The 17,178-nt window shown below is 52.6% G+C and overlaps 7 protein-coding genes across 7 annotated transcripts; 4 read left to right on the forward strand and 3 right to left on the reverse strand.

The window, feature by feature from the left end:
• Nucleotides 1-145: 145 nt before the first annotated feature.
• Nucleotides 146-1,735, reverse strand: AYO21_06531 (hypothetical protein; the record flags this gene model as incomplete). Its single annotated transcript, XM_022656491.1, has 1 exon — nt 146-1,735. The coding sequence occupies one exon, from the start codon at nt 1,733-1,735 to the stop codon at nt 146-148; it is 1,590 nt and encodes a 529-aa protein (XP_022511279.1).
• Nucleotides 1,736-2,359: 624 nt separating this feature from the next.
• AYO21_06532 (hypothetical protein) lies at nt 2,360-5,297 on the forward strand (the record flags this gene model as incomplete). The annotated part of the gene is made up of 7 exons (XM_022656492.1): nt 2,360-2,848; nt 2,899-3,254; nt 3,304-3,461; nt 3,511-3,768; nt 3,821-3,929; nt 3,979-4,895; nt 4,951-5,297. 7 exons carry the CDS (start codon nt 2,360-2,362, stop codon nt 5,295-5,297), a joined length of 2,634 nt encoding a protein of 877 aa, XP_022511280.1.
• A 469-nt stretch (nt 5,298-5,766) lies between these two features.
• Nucleotides 5,767-6,247, forward strand: AYO21_06533 (hypothetical protein; the record flags this gene model as incomplete). The annotated part of the gene is made up of 2 exons (XM_022656493.1): nt 5,767-6,011; nt 6,064-6,247. The coding sequence occupies 2 exons, from the start codon at nt 5,767-5,769 to the stop codon at nt 6,245-6,247; spliced, it is 429 nt and encodes a 142-aa protein (XP_022511281.1).
• A 959-nt stretch (nt 6,248-7,206) lies between these two features.
• Nucleotides 7,207-8,169, reverse strand: AYO21_06534 (pyridoxine biosynthesis protein pyroA; the record flags this gene model as incomplete). The annotated part of the gene is made up of 1 exon (XM_022656494.1): nt 7,207-8,169. One exon carries the CDS (start codon nt 8,167-8,169, stop codon nt 7,207-7,209), a length of 963 nt encoding a protein of 320 aa, XP_022511282.1.
• Nucleotides 8,170-9,299: 1,130 nt separating this feature from the next.
• AYO21_06535 (hypothetical protein) lies at nt 9,300-11,220 on the forward strand (the record flags this gene model as incomplete). Its single annotated transcript, XM_022656495.1, has 3 exons — nt 9,300-9,787; nt 9,862-10,299; nt 10,380-11,220. The coding sequence occupies 3 exons, from the start codon at nt 9,300-9,302 to the stop codon at nt 11,218-11,220; spliced, it is 1,767 nt and encodes a 588-aa protein (XP_022511283.1).
• A 158-nt stretch (nt 11,221-11,378) lies between these two features.
• Nucleotides 11,379-13,125, reverse strand: AYO21_06536 (hypothetical protein; the record flags this gene model as incomplete). Its single annotated transcript, XM_022656496.1, has 2 exons — nt 11,379-12,873; nt 12,935-13,125. The coding sequence occupies 2 exons, from the start codon at nt 13,123-13,125 to the stop codon at nt 11,379-11,381; spliced, it is 1,686 nt and encodes a 561-aa protein (XP_022511284.1).
• Nucleotides 13,126-14,002: 877 nt separating this feature from the next.
• Nucleotides 14,003-15,433, forward strand: AYO21_06537 (hypothetical protein; the record flags this gene model as incomplete). Its single annotated transcript, XM_022656497.1, has 1 exon — nt 14,003-15,433. One exon carries the CDS (start codon nt 14,003-14,005, stop codon nt 15,431-15,433), a length of 1,431 nt encoding a protein of 476 aa, XP_022511285.1.
• Between the last annotated feature and the right edge of the window lie 1,745 nt (nt 15,434-17,178).

Consider the following 17,178-nt stretch of genomic DNA (forward strand, 5'->3'; position numbering starts at 1 on the left):
AAATCGGTAGGCCGACGGCCAATTGAAAGAGATCGCAAAGAGGAAACGAGGCCTGGAATACATAATGGTGCATTACATTGGTCTCACTAAAGTCATGATTAGGCGGCCATTGGTAGAGTCATCAGGAGGATGGCATTGAGATTGTCTATTCGACAAAGGCACGCTTCTTATCCTTCTTGATCTTCCTTCGCCAGCCTTTAACGTCCTTGCCACCATCTATATCCCGAAGAGCTTCCATTCGGGCCTCGGCCACATCCTTCAATGTCCGACCCTTCACTACACGTGTCTCGATATTCACGCCCTCTTCAGCCCATTCTATCATCTTGCTTCCTATATACTCCTCAATGGCCAGGACGAGAGCGACATCTCTCTGGCCAACGAATGTGATACTCGTGCCTTCCCTCCCCGCTCTAGCTGTACGTCCAACTCGGTGGACGTAATCCACTGGGTTCCTAGGGACATCATAATTGATCACGAAGTTGACCTCGGGGATATCAAGGCCTCTTGATGCCACATCTGTGCTGATGAGAATCCGCGACTTCTGCGAGCGAAAGTCAGAGAGATTCCTCGTTCGCTGGCTTTGAGGTAGTTCGGAATGTAGCGCCGTCACAGGATGAGAGAGTTGGAGGAGGGTGCGGTGAAGAATGTCGGCAGTGCTGGTGCGGTTCACAAAGACAATGATGTTAGGCTCGGGAGCCTTTGTGAATGAGGGAACGCACAAAAGCACATGAAGAAAGGCGTCCCTGTGTGTCATAGGAGTCTGAAGGTACGTTTGTGTGAGTGTCGCAGGAAGGAGGCTGGGAGAAAAAGACGCATCAGAGGGACCCCCAATTTCAGATATGAAGATAGGTGGACGGTCTAGTGGCCGTGGAAGTTCCTTCAGTGCTCGAACCTCTGGCGTTATGGTCGCCGTAAAAAGAAGGGTCAAGCGTGATGTAGGTGGAGGAAGGGCAGAGAGGCATGTGTTGAGGTCTGGTAGCATGGACCCGGGTCCCGAGGACAGCAAGCGGTCGGCTTCATCCAGGACCATGACTCTCGCCCGAGACAGTCCGATGGTGGTCTCTTTGCCAGAGCTGAGAATGTGGTCTGCTAGTCTGCCTGGGGTTGCCACGACAATGTGCGGTCTCTTAGCCAGAGCAACTGCCTGAGGCCTCATATCGCATCCTCCTGTTATCAGCACTGTTTTGAGATTTTGCGGCGCTCCTAGTGCTTGGAATTGCTCGTATATTTGCAGAGCTAACTCACGCGTTGGTGTGAGAATGACAGCATAGATACCAAAGGGGTCTTCTGCCCATTTTTGCAATATAGGAACCGCAAAGGCCACTGTTTTTCCCGTGCCCGTCCTCGAGCCTCCAATGCAGTCTCTTCCTTTTAGAATTTCCGGTATGCAAGCCCGCTGGATCTCGGTGGGATGTGTTATGGCCATTGCGCCGAGTGAATGTATCAGCCATGGCGCCACGGCAAGTGACTGGAAGGTAACGGATGTTGTAGGGATGAGGGCGATGGGTGGCTGCGTGGTTGATGGTGATTCATTTGTCTCTGGAGGCAGAGTCCTTTTTACTCTGGATATCGAGGAGGTGGGTTGGAGGACAGTGCCAGCGAGTTGATCACTCTCTTGTGAAATCCGTCTGCGCTTTGAAGGAGGATTCAGAAACTCATTTTCGGCGCTGGAATCTTCACTCGCAGAGTTCAAATGTATACTGAGTCGTTCCGGTGCGCTATTCCCTTTTGCCATGGTGCGCAACTTGTCACGTAAATAATTTTTGTGTAAGCCATGGAGAAGATGTCATTTCAAGAAGAGGCCACTAGGCCATCCTATTCCGGCTTAGGTGATTCGCATCCAAAAGTGGGTGGTAAAGAAGTTCTTGGCAAGAAACCTCACAAGACAAGCTCAGGGATTAACCCCCAACCTAGCATTGAGGGCAGACGAGCTGAATGAAGCCTGTCGGAGATTTTCCGAGCTTCCTAGACCGGGTGAGGTTTCTCAATTTGTCCAACTATCAACTGGGCTGTGTTCAGTCCCATCTTTAGAGACGCGCAATCACACCTCGGTGTTCCTGAAGTGGGTTTTGGGACCCCGGAAAGTTATCAATGGCGTCCGGTTTTTAACACAAACGTGGTTGAAACCACACAATCGTGTGTGAAGCCGCACTGCCGTACTGCGTATTGGTGCCTGCAGCCATTCACGGGTCAAGGGAAAACTCTCCACAGTCTGCATGAAATGTTGTTGCCTGAAAGTCAGGAGAAATATATACGGCGGAAATCCTTAGCAGATCACTCCACGCTTGAAGAGTCTCGTCAAGAATGACCTTAAGGCTGCGCTGCGACCTGATTAGCTCCTGAGAATTCTTTCCCTGCCATGGGCCAAAAAGAAAATCTCTCTCGCCTACCCACTGCCGCGCCTCCGTCTTTGCAACTTTCGACGACCGACGTGAACGCAAACGAAAATGCTTACCCCGATGAACCCGACTCTCCGCTCCCTGACGCCTTTGCAGAAGATGCCACAGACGTCCTCGATGATGGACGCATCTCTCTCAACCTCAACTCAAAACTTGCACAAGTTTTCGCACAACTTGTGGAAGCTTCCGAGGACGAGGAAGAAGTTGCCGAGCCTCCGCCGGCGTACTCGTCCATCTTGGACATAGACTCGTGGAAACTACCTTTAAATATCGTGATCCAGATTGTCGGTAGCCGTGGGGATGTACAGCCGTTTGTTGCGCTTGGACAAGAGCTTCAGCGTCATGGGCATCGAGTGCGCCTGGCAACCCATTCAGCTTTTAGAAAATTTGTGGAAACCGCAGGATTGGAATTCTACTCCATTGGAGGCGATCCAGCTGAGCTGATGGCGGTACCAGATGCTTTCCTGATTCCTGGGTTATAAGCTAATTGGCTGTCTAGTACATGGTCAAGAATCCCGGATTGCTACCTCGCATGAAGGCTCTGCGAGAAGGAGACGTCAAAAAGAACAGGCAGATGATCCGCGAGATCCTTGACGGTTGCTGGGCTTCGTGCATTCTACCTTCAGATGGCGGAGAACCGTTCGTTGCCAATGCCATTATCGCAAACCCTCCATCCTTTGCTCACATTCATTGTGCTCAAGCACTCGGAGTGCCGCTCCATATTATGTTCACCATGCCATGGAGTCCAACTCGAGCCTTTCCTCATCCTCTAGCGAACATTAGAAATAGTAGTACCGATCCAAGGCTGGCAAATTACATCTCATACGGCATGGTCCAGTTGTTGACCTGGAATGGGTATGACACGTCTGCTCCCCTTGTAATTCTCTGCTGACTTCCCTTTGAGAATCGGTGATATTGTACAAAAATGGCGGAAATCCATTGGCCTGGAATCCGTTCCCATGTCCGAGGCTCCTTTCCTCATGGAAACCCTTCAAGTTCCTCACACCTACTGCTGGTCTCCCGCGTTGGTCTCCAAACCCACCGACTGGGGCAAGCATATCGGTCAGTACTTGACATTCTCAGTAAGCTCTTCCCTTGACGGACAATGCAGACATCTGCGGTTTCCTCCGTCGGGACCCGGCATCTTTCACTATACCTGATGGCCTCGAACAATTTCTGAGGTCTGGACCGACTCCGATCTATGTTGGCTTTGGTAGTATCGTGGTTGAGAACCCTGGAAGACTCCTCCACATAGTACTTGCTGCCATCAAGGCATGTGGCGTCCGTGCCATCATCTCGAAGGGGTGGAGCAACCTGGAAAGCGAAAACGTCGGCGAAAACATCTACTTCCTCGGGGACTGTCCTCATGGTAAGTGACAATTCGTTGCAATTTTGCCTGGTGTCACTAGCTAAATGCTTAGAGTGGTTGTTTCAACAAGTTTCGGTGGTGGTTCATCACGGCGGTGCAGGGACCACTGCCACTGGGCTGATGAATGGCTGCCCAACTGTCATTGTGCCATTCTTCGGAGAGTATGCTCTCATTCACGTCTACTACTTTGTCGTTGCTGATCGAATATAGCCAGCTATTTTGGGGTAACGTGGTTGCCGCTTCCCAGGCTGGACCCCCGCCGATTGCCCACAAGAAACTAAATAGCAAGAATCTCAGCGATTGCATACGCTACTGTTTGCGTCAAGAGACCCAACAAGCTGCAAAGGAGGTGGCTGACAGGATGGCTGCCGAGGAGGGAGTCAAAGCAGCTGTCCGTTCATTTCATCGTCATCTGCCAGTTGATGACATGAACTGTGATTTGATCAAGGGACTCCCCGCTACTTGGGTGTACAAGAGATCGAAAACTCTGCTAAAAATTTCCGGGCCTGCGGCTGAAATTTTGATCCTGGCTCAGAGGATCAAAGCTGACCATCTTCGACTGTACAAACCGAAACCCATTACTATCGAGAACAGACGATGGAACTTTCTCACCTCCTCAGTCGCCGTCTCGATGGAAGTGTCATATGATATTCTGGCTGCTATCAGTGGATTCTGGAGAAATCCACGAGAAGTCCATAAGCAGAATGATAAAGATCGTGCACTTGGCCGTACGTCTTCAGCTCATCAAACCGAGTCTGGAATGGAGATGGACGCAATGGAAGGATCAAGCAAACAAATTGCAAGGATGGTGGGCGCCTCTGCGATGAGTATCTCGCAGCTCACAGGAATAGTGGTGAAGGGATCCTTGATCGACATACCCGTCGCCATTGCAGAAGGCATGCGGAACACACCGAAACTCTACGGGGAGAAGGTGCCTGATCACGCCGCCGTGACCGACTGGAAAAGCGGCATCACCGTGGCTGCAACGACCTTCGTCCACCAGATGGCTGAGGGGCTGACAGATCTGGTAGTCCAACCAGCAAAGGGTATGGCCAAGGAAGGAATAATTGGCTTTGGCAAAGGAATCGGTAAAGGGGCGTTACAAACAGCGACGAAACCCACAGCAGGTACGTTTGGTTGCCCCTTGTCGACGAGTAAAGCCTGCTGATTTGTTGATTGAAGCGTGCATGGGCCTCGTCGGCTACACTGGCCAAGGGATCTACAAGTCCATGTATGCTGCCGTCCATTCAAAGACCAAACACTCTGTGGCTTCCGCCCAGCGAGTGCAGGATAAGTACTCTATCCGTGCGATTGGGTTAGACATAAGCAAAAGTCAAGTCCTGGACGAATTCGACAGGCTCTATCGACAACGATCTGAGCCTGGGTCTGGTAGTGCCAGTGGCAATGTCAGTCTGATGGGCATATCCAGGACAGCAAGTCATGTTTCGACCCAAACACAACCATCGTCGGCTACGCCACCTATTCTGGCCGACAATAAACCATATAGCACACCACCTGGGTCACCGTGATTCAGAACCTCACCGTATGCTTTAGGAATGCAAGGTATCCATGAAGAGGACCTCGACTGACAAGGGCTACGACGTAGAAACAGTATAGCATTCTTTCCGATGTCGCATCGAGTGATTGGGGTCATTTCGGAAGACATGTTTCAAGATGTCGCCCCCGAAACAATACCGAAGCTGGCATTTGGCACCGAAGCTTGTGTTATGATATGATCCCTGTGCGAGCCTGAGAAGGTGTCCTCTTCTTGCCTCGCTGGTCAAAGTGGGCAAGAAATGCCGATCCAGGGTCCAACGTTATTCCGGTCCGGAAATGGCTGCCTGGTGCCTGGTGCCTGGGCTGTGCCTAGCCTACTATCCTGGGTCGTCAGAGTACATATACTAAGTCGTTTCTGGTGATCCAACAGACAGGCTTTGGCAAGCCCAAATTACAAGCTCTTCTCATATCACAATCAAGCTCTTTACGAATGAGTCAAATATGGCAGCCGCAAACCCTCCAATCCGCTCCACCTGTCACTGTGGTGCTATTGCAATCATAGTTCCACGATTGCCCGAATATATTAACGTCTGCCAATGTACCATATGTAGGCGTTATGGTGCCGCATGGGGCTACTACCACCCAGACGAGGTCAAGATCGAAACGAAGCCAGGGGCCATCATCAAGCAGTACATCTGGGGAGACCGAGACCTATCTTTCAACTTCTGTGACAATTGTGGATGCGTGTAAGGAAAGATCAATCCCTCTTGCATGAGATTGCGAGCTCATACCGTGCAGATGCTATTGGTGGCCGTTGCGGCCTCCCCCGACAGATGGAGGAGAATATCTAATGGGCCTCAACACAAACAATGTCAATCCGGAGGCGTTGAAATATGTCGATCGGAAGTTTGAGTATTCAGTCCTAAAGAGCCCGGTGCGATCTAAAGACACTGCACACCCCGAGGACCTGGCGACCTATTGAACATCTGAATATCTTAATATGTACTAGAGGGAGGTAGAGAAGTATTCAGATACCCTCTAGCAACAGGAGATGTTGAGCACAAAATTACAGTTCATATAGTAGGTCGAATGCTGGCCAAGCCCGTCCTAATGAGGTATGCGGCGTTACTAGGTTTCGAATCTTAACTAACTTGATTCTAAGTATTTTTAGTAGCTATATAGAGATGTTAGGAAGGTTAGATAAAGGGCTACGTGACCTATAGTATACTAGAGGGACTCCGGTGGCCCACATTCCTTGGTGCCGTATAGATTTGAGTTTGATATCAAGTAGAATAACCCATCTAGTCCGGCAGCAACAGAGGCTCGCAGACTCGATCCAAGGGCTCCTTGGTCCCACAAGGCTGAAAAATAACAACTTGGATTGGTCCAAGTAAAGCGCCCGCAGTGGACGGCAAAATCTGGGGCACGTAAATGATCGACGGTAATGAATTTGAACGGAGTAGGATCTCGGTTCTCCTGTTACGACCTGTGGAAAAGTCAGGAAGTTGGGACATCCTCACATTTTCGCCGTGTAAGTTCAACCACTGTTTGTACTGCCAGATGGTCGCGTCTTCCACATCATCCAAGCCTGCCGTCAAATGCTCAGATTCTCAATTATGTCTGGACGAAGTGCTGCACAGGGCCCAGAAAAGGAGATGGTGATCAAACGTCTTACGCAGTTTGAACAGAGCATGAAAACAGTCGTCGGCACAAAGCTTGCTCCTGCCGACAGCCGCATCTCCGAGCGTTGTACTTGCTAGGAGTTCTGTGATGGCATTCATTGTTGCAGTGTGCAGAAAGAACTTTACTGTTTCAGATGATGCAACGGCGAAAGATGTTACAGTGCAGGAACGCCCCAGTCCTTGGCGAGCTTATATGGTGAGAAGATTGCCTGCGCACACCCCGCGGCTTGCGGTATCACATTGGTGCAAGCTTGCCCTCTTACCAGCCTCGGCCGGCCATCTTCTCCCCTTCTTCCATGGAGCTACAGTTGATGCCCACCATAGCCTCGCCGAGACCCTCACTGCACTTGGCTAACACGTTGGCATCACGGAAGTGCGCTGTCGCCTGCACGATGGCTTTGGCCCGCTTGGCTGCGTTGCCCGACTTGAAGATGCCGCTGCCGACAAAGACACCGTCGCAGCCCAGTTGCATCATCAGGGCTGCGTCGGCGGGCGTGGCGATGCCGCCAGCGGCAAAGTTGACCACGGGCAGCCGGCCGAGTTGCGCTGTCTGTTTAAGCAGCTCAGCTTCGGCGCCGATCTCCTTTGCGTACGCGCGGAGAGCAGCGTCACCGTCGGCCAGCGCGGTCTGCGCTCGAGCAATCTCTCTCTTGACTGTCCGCATGTGCTTAACCGCCTCGACCACATCTCCCGTACCGGCTTCGCCCTTTGTGCGGATCATGGCGGCGCCCTCGGCGATGCGTCGCAGGGCTTCTCCGAGATTTCGACACCCACACACGAAGGGGACCCTGAAGTCGATTTTTTCTACGTGGAAGTTGTCGTCTGCTGGGGTCAAGACCTCGCTCTCGTCGATGTAGTCTATGCCTAGAGCCTCAAGGATTTGGCACTCAACAAAGTGGCCGATGCGCGCCTTGGCCATGACTGGGATAGTGACCGCCGCTTGGATTTCTTTGATCAATTCCGGATCCGACATTCGGGCAACGCCGCCGTCCTTGCGAATGTCGGCGGGCACCCGCTCGAGGGCCATGACCGCGCAGGCGCCCGCCTCTTCGGCGATGCGGGCCTGCTCGGCGTTAACAACGTCCATGATAACGCCGCCCTTCAGCATCTGGGCCAAGCCAGCCTTGATGGCGAATGAGGAGGCTGTGGGGGCGTCATTAGCGGATGAGGAGATACGTGTGGTTGTGGAGGAGCCCACGTCGTCGGTGTCGTTTAATACCATAGTGATCTGGGATGAGAAGGGGTGCTTCGAGATATGAGGAAGGGCAGTAGACCGAATGTTTTAGCGGTCCGGTTACTGGTCTGAAGCTATTGGTCCTGAGTGGTAGGATCTGCTGGACGAGAAAATCACGCTCCCAGACAAGCGAGGCTTCCTACCACCGGGAAAGTTGATAGTCCACAGTGGGCGAAGGGGAAAGGGCTACAGAAAAGTTGAAACGGTCTAGATCACTATGGTCGTATGCCACAAAGTAGGTTAGCGAGGAAAGAGGCCTTTTATACATGTTCAGAGACGGCCGGGCAGGTGTCTTAACCATGCTAGAGGACATATACCCAGAGGACGCAGAAAAGTGTCAGTTGATAACGGACGGTTTCCCAGCCTCACCAGAGGTATTATTACTTTGTGCTCTGATACCCTGATGCCCTGGTGCTCTCAGATTGACTTATCCCTTCAGTCGTTCGCAGTCTCTTCGACTTTCTCGACCGGGCCGTGCGCATCTTTCCCGACGAGCACCATTTTCCCGAGGAGCCCCACTTTCCCAACAAGCACCATTTTCCCGAGGGGCGCCAGTTTCCCGACGAGCACCACTTTCCCGCCCCGACACAGCACCACTTTCCCGGGGCGCTATCTCAACCGGATGGACTCTACTGCACTGTACTCGTCCAGTACATTCTATTCGCCTGCTGAAGCTAGAATCTATTTCGCAAGGGCGTGTATTCCGTTACTTGTCCAACGACCCTGTCGTGTAGAAATTCCGTCGTCTCGATGGTCCACGGCGCGAGGTCCACGACAGAACGCAACACGACACGACGACTTTTCCTCCAAGTCCTTGGTCAATGGACATCGAGCTTCCCGATCCACATCAAATCACGGCTCCAATCGAAGGGCGGCCGTACCGGTCTCACATGCAACCGGCCTGCATCTCTTGTCGAACCAGAAAGTCACGGTGCAAAACCACGGTGGCTTCACCCGCGTGCGTAACATGTCGAATCAAAGGCACTGACTGTGTATTCCCTCCTCTGCCCGAGCAGCGACGTCGACGAAGGACCAGGAGTCGGCCAAAATCCCCTTCCAAAGGCACAGGCATTCAACCCACCGCCCCCTCCGCCTCCTTGTCGACCCCGTCGCCCCAGATGTTGAATCTCCCGTTGGGATCTCCCGACGGGTCGCAGTGCCTTCCTTCATTGAGCATGTGGAACGAAGCTCCCTTCTGCGTGGTGAACAAGCCCATCTCGACGGTCCAAGACAGGATAGCAGACCAAGAACACGGAGAGGCCTCATCCCACTCCATCGCGCCGCCACACGATCTCGGCCCCGCTGTGGTGGATCCCATCGTCGATTCGGTCGAAGGCAGCTCTCACGTCGTCAGCCCTGCGATAGCCGACGATGACAACGTCTTTCAAATGTATCTATTCAGCACGCCCTACGGTCAACGTGGACGGACGGTCCGATTCTATCCAAACGCGGGCGATGCAGGTGGGGGTGGACCCGTCCGTGTGATAGTCTTCAACACTGCCCCGAGACGCGGCCGCAGGGAGAAGGAGGGCCGAGCGCTGGCGGCGTCGAAGTGTGCAATGATTGAGAGACACATCGCGCCCTACGAAGAAGAGGTTATCAATTTGTGAGTCTCGCCTCGCCCGCTTCTGTTCCCTGCTCTGCGGTGCAGCTTTCCTCGTGTTGACCAGCTCTCCCCAGGTTTTTTGATAAGATCAACAAGTGCTTTCCTATCTTTGACGAGATCCTGTTTCGGCGACTCTTGCTTACTCAGAAAGACAAGATATCGCCCTCTCTACTCGCTTTTTTATATGGAATTACCCTGATATACTGGAACACCTCCCCGAGCCTCAAGAACGTTCCTCGTCCAGATCCTTGGCCCCTCTGGAGGCTGGCTGAAGACACTCTTAACGAAGAGTTCAAATGCACGCCTGGCATTTCAACCATTATGTCAATCCTTATCAACCTCTCTACCCGGCCCAGTCTTCTCAATCTTGGGAATAGCGCCTTGATGGGGATGGCTGTGTCCCTCGCCAATGCATTTGGGCTGAATCGGGACCCTTCGGGATGGAACCTCTCACTCACAGAGAAGAAGTTTAGAATACGAATATGGAGGATCGTCCTGATCTGTGATCGCTGGTAAGGAAAATATCACTATGTCCTTCCCCATGCGCCCACTATCTTTTTGGAGCCGAGACAATGACAACAGGGCATCGCAGGTGTAGCTTGGCCTACGGCACCCCGCCTCTGATAAATCGAGTCCACCACGACGTCCCGATTCCCGCCGTCGAGGACCTCTACAATCCAGGCGCATCGGCCGACCAAATCAGCGCCACGCGTCGTTTCGTTGCCCTGGCCACCTTGACTGACGTCCTCGGCGATTGTTTAGAACTGGTATACCGCCTCGAGATGGACCCGTCCAAGAGGGACGCCACTCCACATGGCCTCGAGAGCCTTTTGACGCATTGGGAGGACTCTTTGACGGACAACCTCCGTCGCGAGGTTCTCCGCGGCAAGCACCTCGTTGGCCCAGGTGCGGCTAACCTTCGACTGGCGTATTTGTCGGTCAAACTCCTGATCCGGCGTCGCCAACTCGACCTAGACAAGACGTCTCGCCAGATCGGCGATGTTGACTCGCTGTGCTTCCTACAGGCCCGCAAGGCGGCCGAAGAGGTGGTCGACTTTGTACGAGAGTTGGAGGAGTCGCACTGTCGGGATTTCTGGATCCCTTTCAACGCCCACACGCTTACGTCAGCGACCACTTTTCTTCTGAGAAGTGCCCTCTCTTCCAGGGGACCCGTACGGAATACTTCGTTACAACTGGCGCGGCGCATGATCGAGGCACTCGACTCCCATCGCCGCAACTACGCCTGGGACCTCGCGGACAACTGTCTAGCAAACTGTACCGACTTGATGGACAAGATCGAGGCGGCATGTGCGGAGCCAACGTGCAGCACGGCGGCATTACAGGAGTCCATGCCGATGGACATGGACATTGAAGCACTCGAGGACTGGTTCCCAGACTTCCCGAACAGTTATCCTCTAGACCCTATGGGCTGAGCACCCCGAATTGCACGCTCGTTTCGAGGAACATCCACGCACGGAAGTCGATTCCAGGGTTCGATACACGCCCCCCTCCCCCCCAAAACCAAAAACAACATTGTCTCTTCTCTTCTCTCCCCTCTCTCAAAATGTCCCAAATTTCCCAGATTTATTCACTAGAATAACCAGAACCAAATCTTCTCCAACAAATTTCTCGGCTTCGTCTGGGGCCACTCCTGGGCGTCCAAGGCCGCTTTGCCAGTGAACAGGTCTGCCTCCCCAGGCTTGACGAGGCAAGTCCGTTTGAAGATTTTCCAGAAGAGATAGAGACCAAAATAGATGGGGACCCCGACGTAGGCGGAAAGGAAACCCTTGACAGACCAGTTACCGTTGGTGAACACTTCCCAGCCGTTGAACAGGAGGATGGTGCTGAAGAAGCACAGGGAAACCCACGCTGCGTAGGGTTGCAGAGGGGACTTGAAAGGGAGACTGCTGCGATCCACAGCCTGCGCTTCCAGAGCTCGGCGGAAACGCAGGTAAGAAATCGAAATACTACACCAGGTAAAGAGAGAGGCTACGGTGATGATGGTCAGAAGCCAGCTAAAGACTTCAGTCGGGCCGGCGGAAACCGAGAGATAGGCCAGGCAACTCCAGATAGCGGTGAATGCGACGCCGTAGATCGGAATACCCTTGTCCGTGCATTTGAGGAAGATGCGAGGGGCCTGATTGATTTGGGCCAGACCAAACAAGTATCGCGAGCCGAGAAAGAGGACGGCGTTCGCAGACGAGGACGCCGACGTAATTATAACCGCGTTGATAATGCTGGGGAGAACGCGGATGTTGGCTCGATTAACGGCAATGACCCAGGGCGAGACACTTCCAAGGTCCGGGTCATCGCAGGGAACCAGGACGCTGATGGCGAGCGAGCCTCCCACGTAGAAGATCAGGATGCGCCAGACGACGCGCGAGATGACCCTTGGCACGTTTCTCCGCGGGTTCGCGGTCTCGCCGGCGGCGATGGCGACCATCTCGACGGTGGCAAAGGAGAAGGCCGCGTACACGAGTGTCGAGAACAGCCCGAGGAAGCGACCCGCACCGCCGGTGGCCACGACCTCCTTCATCGCAGGTCCAGGGTTGTACCAATAGCGGAAGCCCAAACGGTCTCCCGACGGACTACCACCGAGGTCCACAATGAACGCCATGATCAGGAGACCGACGATCGTAACAATCTTGAGGCTGGCGAAGACGAATTCGGCCTCACCGTAGATCGACACCGCCAAGACGTTGAGACAGACGACAACGACGATAATGATACTAATCCAGGCGGCCGGGTTGATCTCGTCGTTCCAAAACTGCACCAGGACCGCGGCAGCCGAAATCTCGGCGGCGAGGCCTAGGGCGCAGAGGATCCAGTTGTTCCAGCCGACGGCGAAACCCATGGCCGGATCGGTATACCGAGAACAGTACTGAGGAATGGCACCGGGGAGAGGTAACCACGTCGTCATCTCCGTCAGGCACAGCATCATGCAATAGACGGCGACTCCAGTGAAGGAGAATCCGAGGACGACGGACACAGGGCCTGATTTTGCAAAAGCTGATCCAATGCCGAGGAATAGGCCGGTGCCGATGGTGCCCCCGAGTGCGATGAACTGCAGGTGACGAGCCTTGAGACTATCGTCAAGCATTTAGTACGAGCCCATTGACCATCTCATGCGTTACGGGCAGCACCCACCCTCTGTGAACGTATCCTAGCTTCTGAGCCGTCGCTGCGTCTCCGTATACGTCCAAGGCCTCGCCGAATGCGCCGTTCGCAACGACCTTCTGTTGTCCCACCTGGACGTGGACCTGAGAGCCCTTTTCGGCCTGTGAGGTAGACAGCGTCAGCCTGGTGTCTGTCTTGAGGTCGTCCAACATCTCAGCCATCTTTGCTGGTCTGCTATAGAGAGAACTTGGGGATGATTGTAACGTGGATCACACGCCGAGTAAGGGACAGATGCGATTGAGTGGCTTCCGAAGAGACAGTTGCCAGAAAACCTGGTCAAATAAGTACATCAGACGGCGGAATGGACAGGGGCATTCGATGAGTATAGACCCAAGACTCAAGGTTTTACCAATCGACTGGGTTGGCCTCCTTATCTTCGATCCAGCGGATAGGACAACAGGATAAATGGACAATTCTGGGACAGGACCCGTGCCGTCATTTGACCGCCACGAGATATACCAAAGTATTCCGTATGTTGCGGCCGTCGTGTCGTACGATAAGACCATCTTTGGTACAGAAGCGGAAAACCTATTATGATCAACTGAGGACGAGAGTCTCGGCAAACCTGGTACCTTCACATTTCTTACTTTCCCGACAAAACGCTAACGGTAAACTTTGTCAGCTCGAGCTCGGCGCTGGAGGCGGACATGGACGTTGCCCGATGCTATATGCAGAGATGAGTATTCTGCACGTCTATGTCCGATAAGGGGGCTTGCGGTGAGGTCTAAAATCCTAAAGTTGTGACTCGAGGCTCGAGATTGACCTGAATCTGTAGAGAGCGGAAAAGGTGGCAGCGCGAGATTCCCGAGCTGCCACTAAAGTACCATTCATTGTCTGTGCCTTGTCTCCACCCGATACTGTAGGATACTAGGGAGGTGGTATAACAGAGTCTCGTTGCTACAAAAGGATTCTCGCTCTCGACCTGAAATATACAAGGCGTAGACAGGTCTTGACTTTCACACTCAACCTCAACCTCAACTTCAATCTCAACCTTCAACCTCAACCTCAACCTCCAATCCTCCCCCATCATTCCTCCAAATGGGCTACGATAACGATGCCTTCTTTGCCCGAGCGGACAAGTATATCCTGAATACCGTCGCACCGTGGGCACCGACGGTCATCACGCGGACCAAAGGTATCTTTATCTATGACGCCGATGGCAAGGAGATCATCGACTTCACCTCTGGCCAGATGAGCGCAAGCTTAGGCCACTGCCACCCAGAGATTGCGCAGGTGGTGAGTAAGAGTATCACGGAGCTCGACCACCTCAACAGCACGATCCTGTCGCCGCCCGTGGTCGACCTCGCCGAGGAGATAGCTCAGTTACTCCCGGCGCCGCTGGAAAAGACCTTCTTCATCTCGACGGGCTCGGAGTCGGTCGAGGCCGCTATCAACCTCGCCAAGGCGGCCACCGGTAAGTTCGAGATCGTGGCCTTCTCTGCCAGCTATCACGGCGTCACCGGTGGCGTCTCCGCGGCCACATACAGCGTCGGGCGCAAGCATGGCAAACCCGTCGTTCCGGGCCACCTCGCATTTCCCGCACCCAACGCCTATAGGTCTGTGTTCCGCACGCCCGACGGGAGTTACGATTGGGAGACCGAGATGGACTATGCATGGGGCCTGATCGACGCGGCGTCGGTGGGCTCCCTGGCCGGGTTCGTCATTGAGCCTATTCTCTCGTGCGGCGGCATCCTTGAGCCGCCCCTAGGGTACTTCAAGCGACTCTACGCTGAGTGTCAGAAGCGCGGAATGCTTCTTATCGACGATGAGGCGCAGACCGGCGTAGGCCGCACGGGGGACATGTTCGCGTTCGAGCGCGATGGCTTTGTCCCAGATATCTTAGCCCTGTCGAAGTCGCTAGGCTGCGGCATCGCGCTGTCATCGGTGAGCACGAGTGCCGAGATCGCGAAAAAGGCTATAGACAAAGGATTCTACTTTGGGACCACGCACGTTAACGACCCGCTCCCCTGTGCGGTCGGCTGCAAGGTCCTCGAGGTCGTCAAGCGAGACGGTCTGGTTCAAAAAGCCAAGGAGCGTGGCCTCCAATTGACTCGGGGACTCCTCCGGCTCAAGGAGAAGTACTGGTGCGTGGGCGATGTCCGTGGCCGCGGCTTGCTCCAGGGCATCGAAATCATCGGCGACCCTGTGACCAAAGTCCAGAGCAGCGAGCTGGGCGCCATGATCGCAGCCAAGGGCCTGGAGCTGGGCATTTCCTGCCAGATCCTCGCTGTCCCGGGGGCGTTTGGCGTCTTCAGGATCGCGCCGCCACTGATCGTCTCGGCTGAGGAGATTGACCGGGCCGTGTCCATCTTAGACCAGTCAATGGCCTTTGCTCTCTCCCAGGAGCCATATCGAAACGTCGTTATCAAGGCGCGCGCAGTCAACGGCACCGCAGTCAGTGAGAGCGCTGTCAAGGGCCCTACAGTCAACATTACTGCGGTTAATGGCGCTAGCATTAAAGCTCACTAGAAAATTTAGGGGTTGAATTCATCTATAAGTATAACAAATAGATCTTATTCAACGGCGAGTGGTCGACGTCGAGACAAGACGTGTGATTTCTTCCCTCAGTACATTTACTCCGAAATGCTTATGAGAGATCTCCGCTCAGCTGTAGGTTCAGTCGCTAATTTCGTGGCTTATAAGCTGTCGTCGTTGTCACTTAGTGTTATCGAAAAGCTCCCTATGCCATCATAGAACGTAGTACTCAGCATAAGAGATTAATGTACGTGGCATGGACTAGTAAATCTTAGTAGTGTTAAACTCCCTAAAAACTAGGTAAGATAAATTTTTAAGGTACAGTAGAACTTCAGTCTCGAGTTTAGGCAGGTTATACTAGAGGAAGATTCTGGAAGTGATAATTGGTAAGAAGCTATTATTCTAGTTAATAGTAGTCTATAGTAGAGAAGTTACTAAGCGAGACTTATACTTTAGTACTGTTACGAGTCGCTTTACACGTGAGGTATTGTAATGGGGAGGTCTGTAAGCTGGCACGTACCTAGCGGGACTTACCCATATAATGTATAGGTAAACATTCCTACCTCCTGATTAGTTAGATCTAGGATACTCTAGGAGAGGAACTCGGGTTAGGATTAGAGTATCTTCGGGGTTCTTCCGGCTTTTCTCATAATTTTTCGCGTCGTAGGGTTTCTCTCTACCTCTCTTCGTTTAATTAACGCCTAAAAAGCTGAAATTAAGGCCTCCTTTCTATATCGATATTATATTCTTTATCTATTTATCTTACGTTACTTTCTATATACTTTAGTATACTAATATACTAAACTATACCTTACTTTTATATTAGTATTTTAAGGTATTCCGATATCCTTACAGTAGCTGGAGGGTAGTACAGTAGCTGGAGGGTAGCGTTAGGGTCCCCTTTCCTCCTCTTAATTTACTTTTTACTGGATCTAGACCTTAATCTCGTATTAATATACCCTCTAGAACCTTCTAGAATCTTAAAAGTAAAGTAGGGCGGCGTTAGGAATAGAAAAGAGTTACTCTTTACCTCATCTCTCTTCTCTTCGATTATCACATACTATATTATATAATCATAGACTATTCCGTTTTCGATTTATTTTCGTAGGGTCTTTCGCTAAGAGATTCTTATGTCATCCCTACTACTTTTATCCTTCTACTTCTAATCTTCGCTATAGCCTTAAGGACGCCTAGAGGACGCGCCGGTAGAAGAGGACGTACCTTTATCCGTCCGATCTTCGCTACGGCCTCGAGGACGCCTCGAGGACGCGCCGGTGGAAGAGGACGCACCTTTATCCGTCCGATCTTCGCTATAGCCTCGAGAACGCCTAGAGGACGCCTCGAGGACGCGCCGGTAGAAGAGGACGCACCTTTATCCGTCCGATCTTCGCTACGGCCTCGAGGACGCCTCGAGAACGCCCTTAGAACGCGCCGGTAAAAGAGAAAGTAGAAGGCGTCATCGATAAACTAGAGGTATATAGCACTCTATCGTAAGTAGTACTTCCTATACGTTTCCTTATACCTAGTACTCTCTAACCTCGCTACCGCTACTGTAAGTAGTACTTCTTATACGTTCCCTTATACCTAGGACTCTCTAACCTCGCTACCGCTACCGTAAGTAGTACTTCTTTTACGTTCCCTTATACCTAGTACTCTCCTACCTCGTAACTACCGCCGTAAGTAGTACTTCTTATACGCTTCCTTATACCTAGCACTCTCCTACCTCGTAATTACTATAA

Source organism: Fonsecaea monophora, assembly GCF_001642475.1.
Source record: "Fonsecaea monophora strain CBS 269.37 chromosome Unknown Scaff45, whole genome shotgun sequence".
NCBI classification, from domain to species: domain Eukaryota; kingdom Fungi; phylum Ascomycota; class Eurotiomycetes; order Chaetothyriales; family Herpotrichiellaceae; genus Fonsecaea; species Fonsecaea monophora.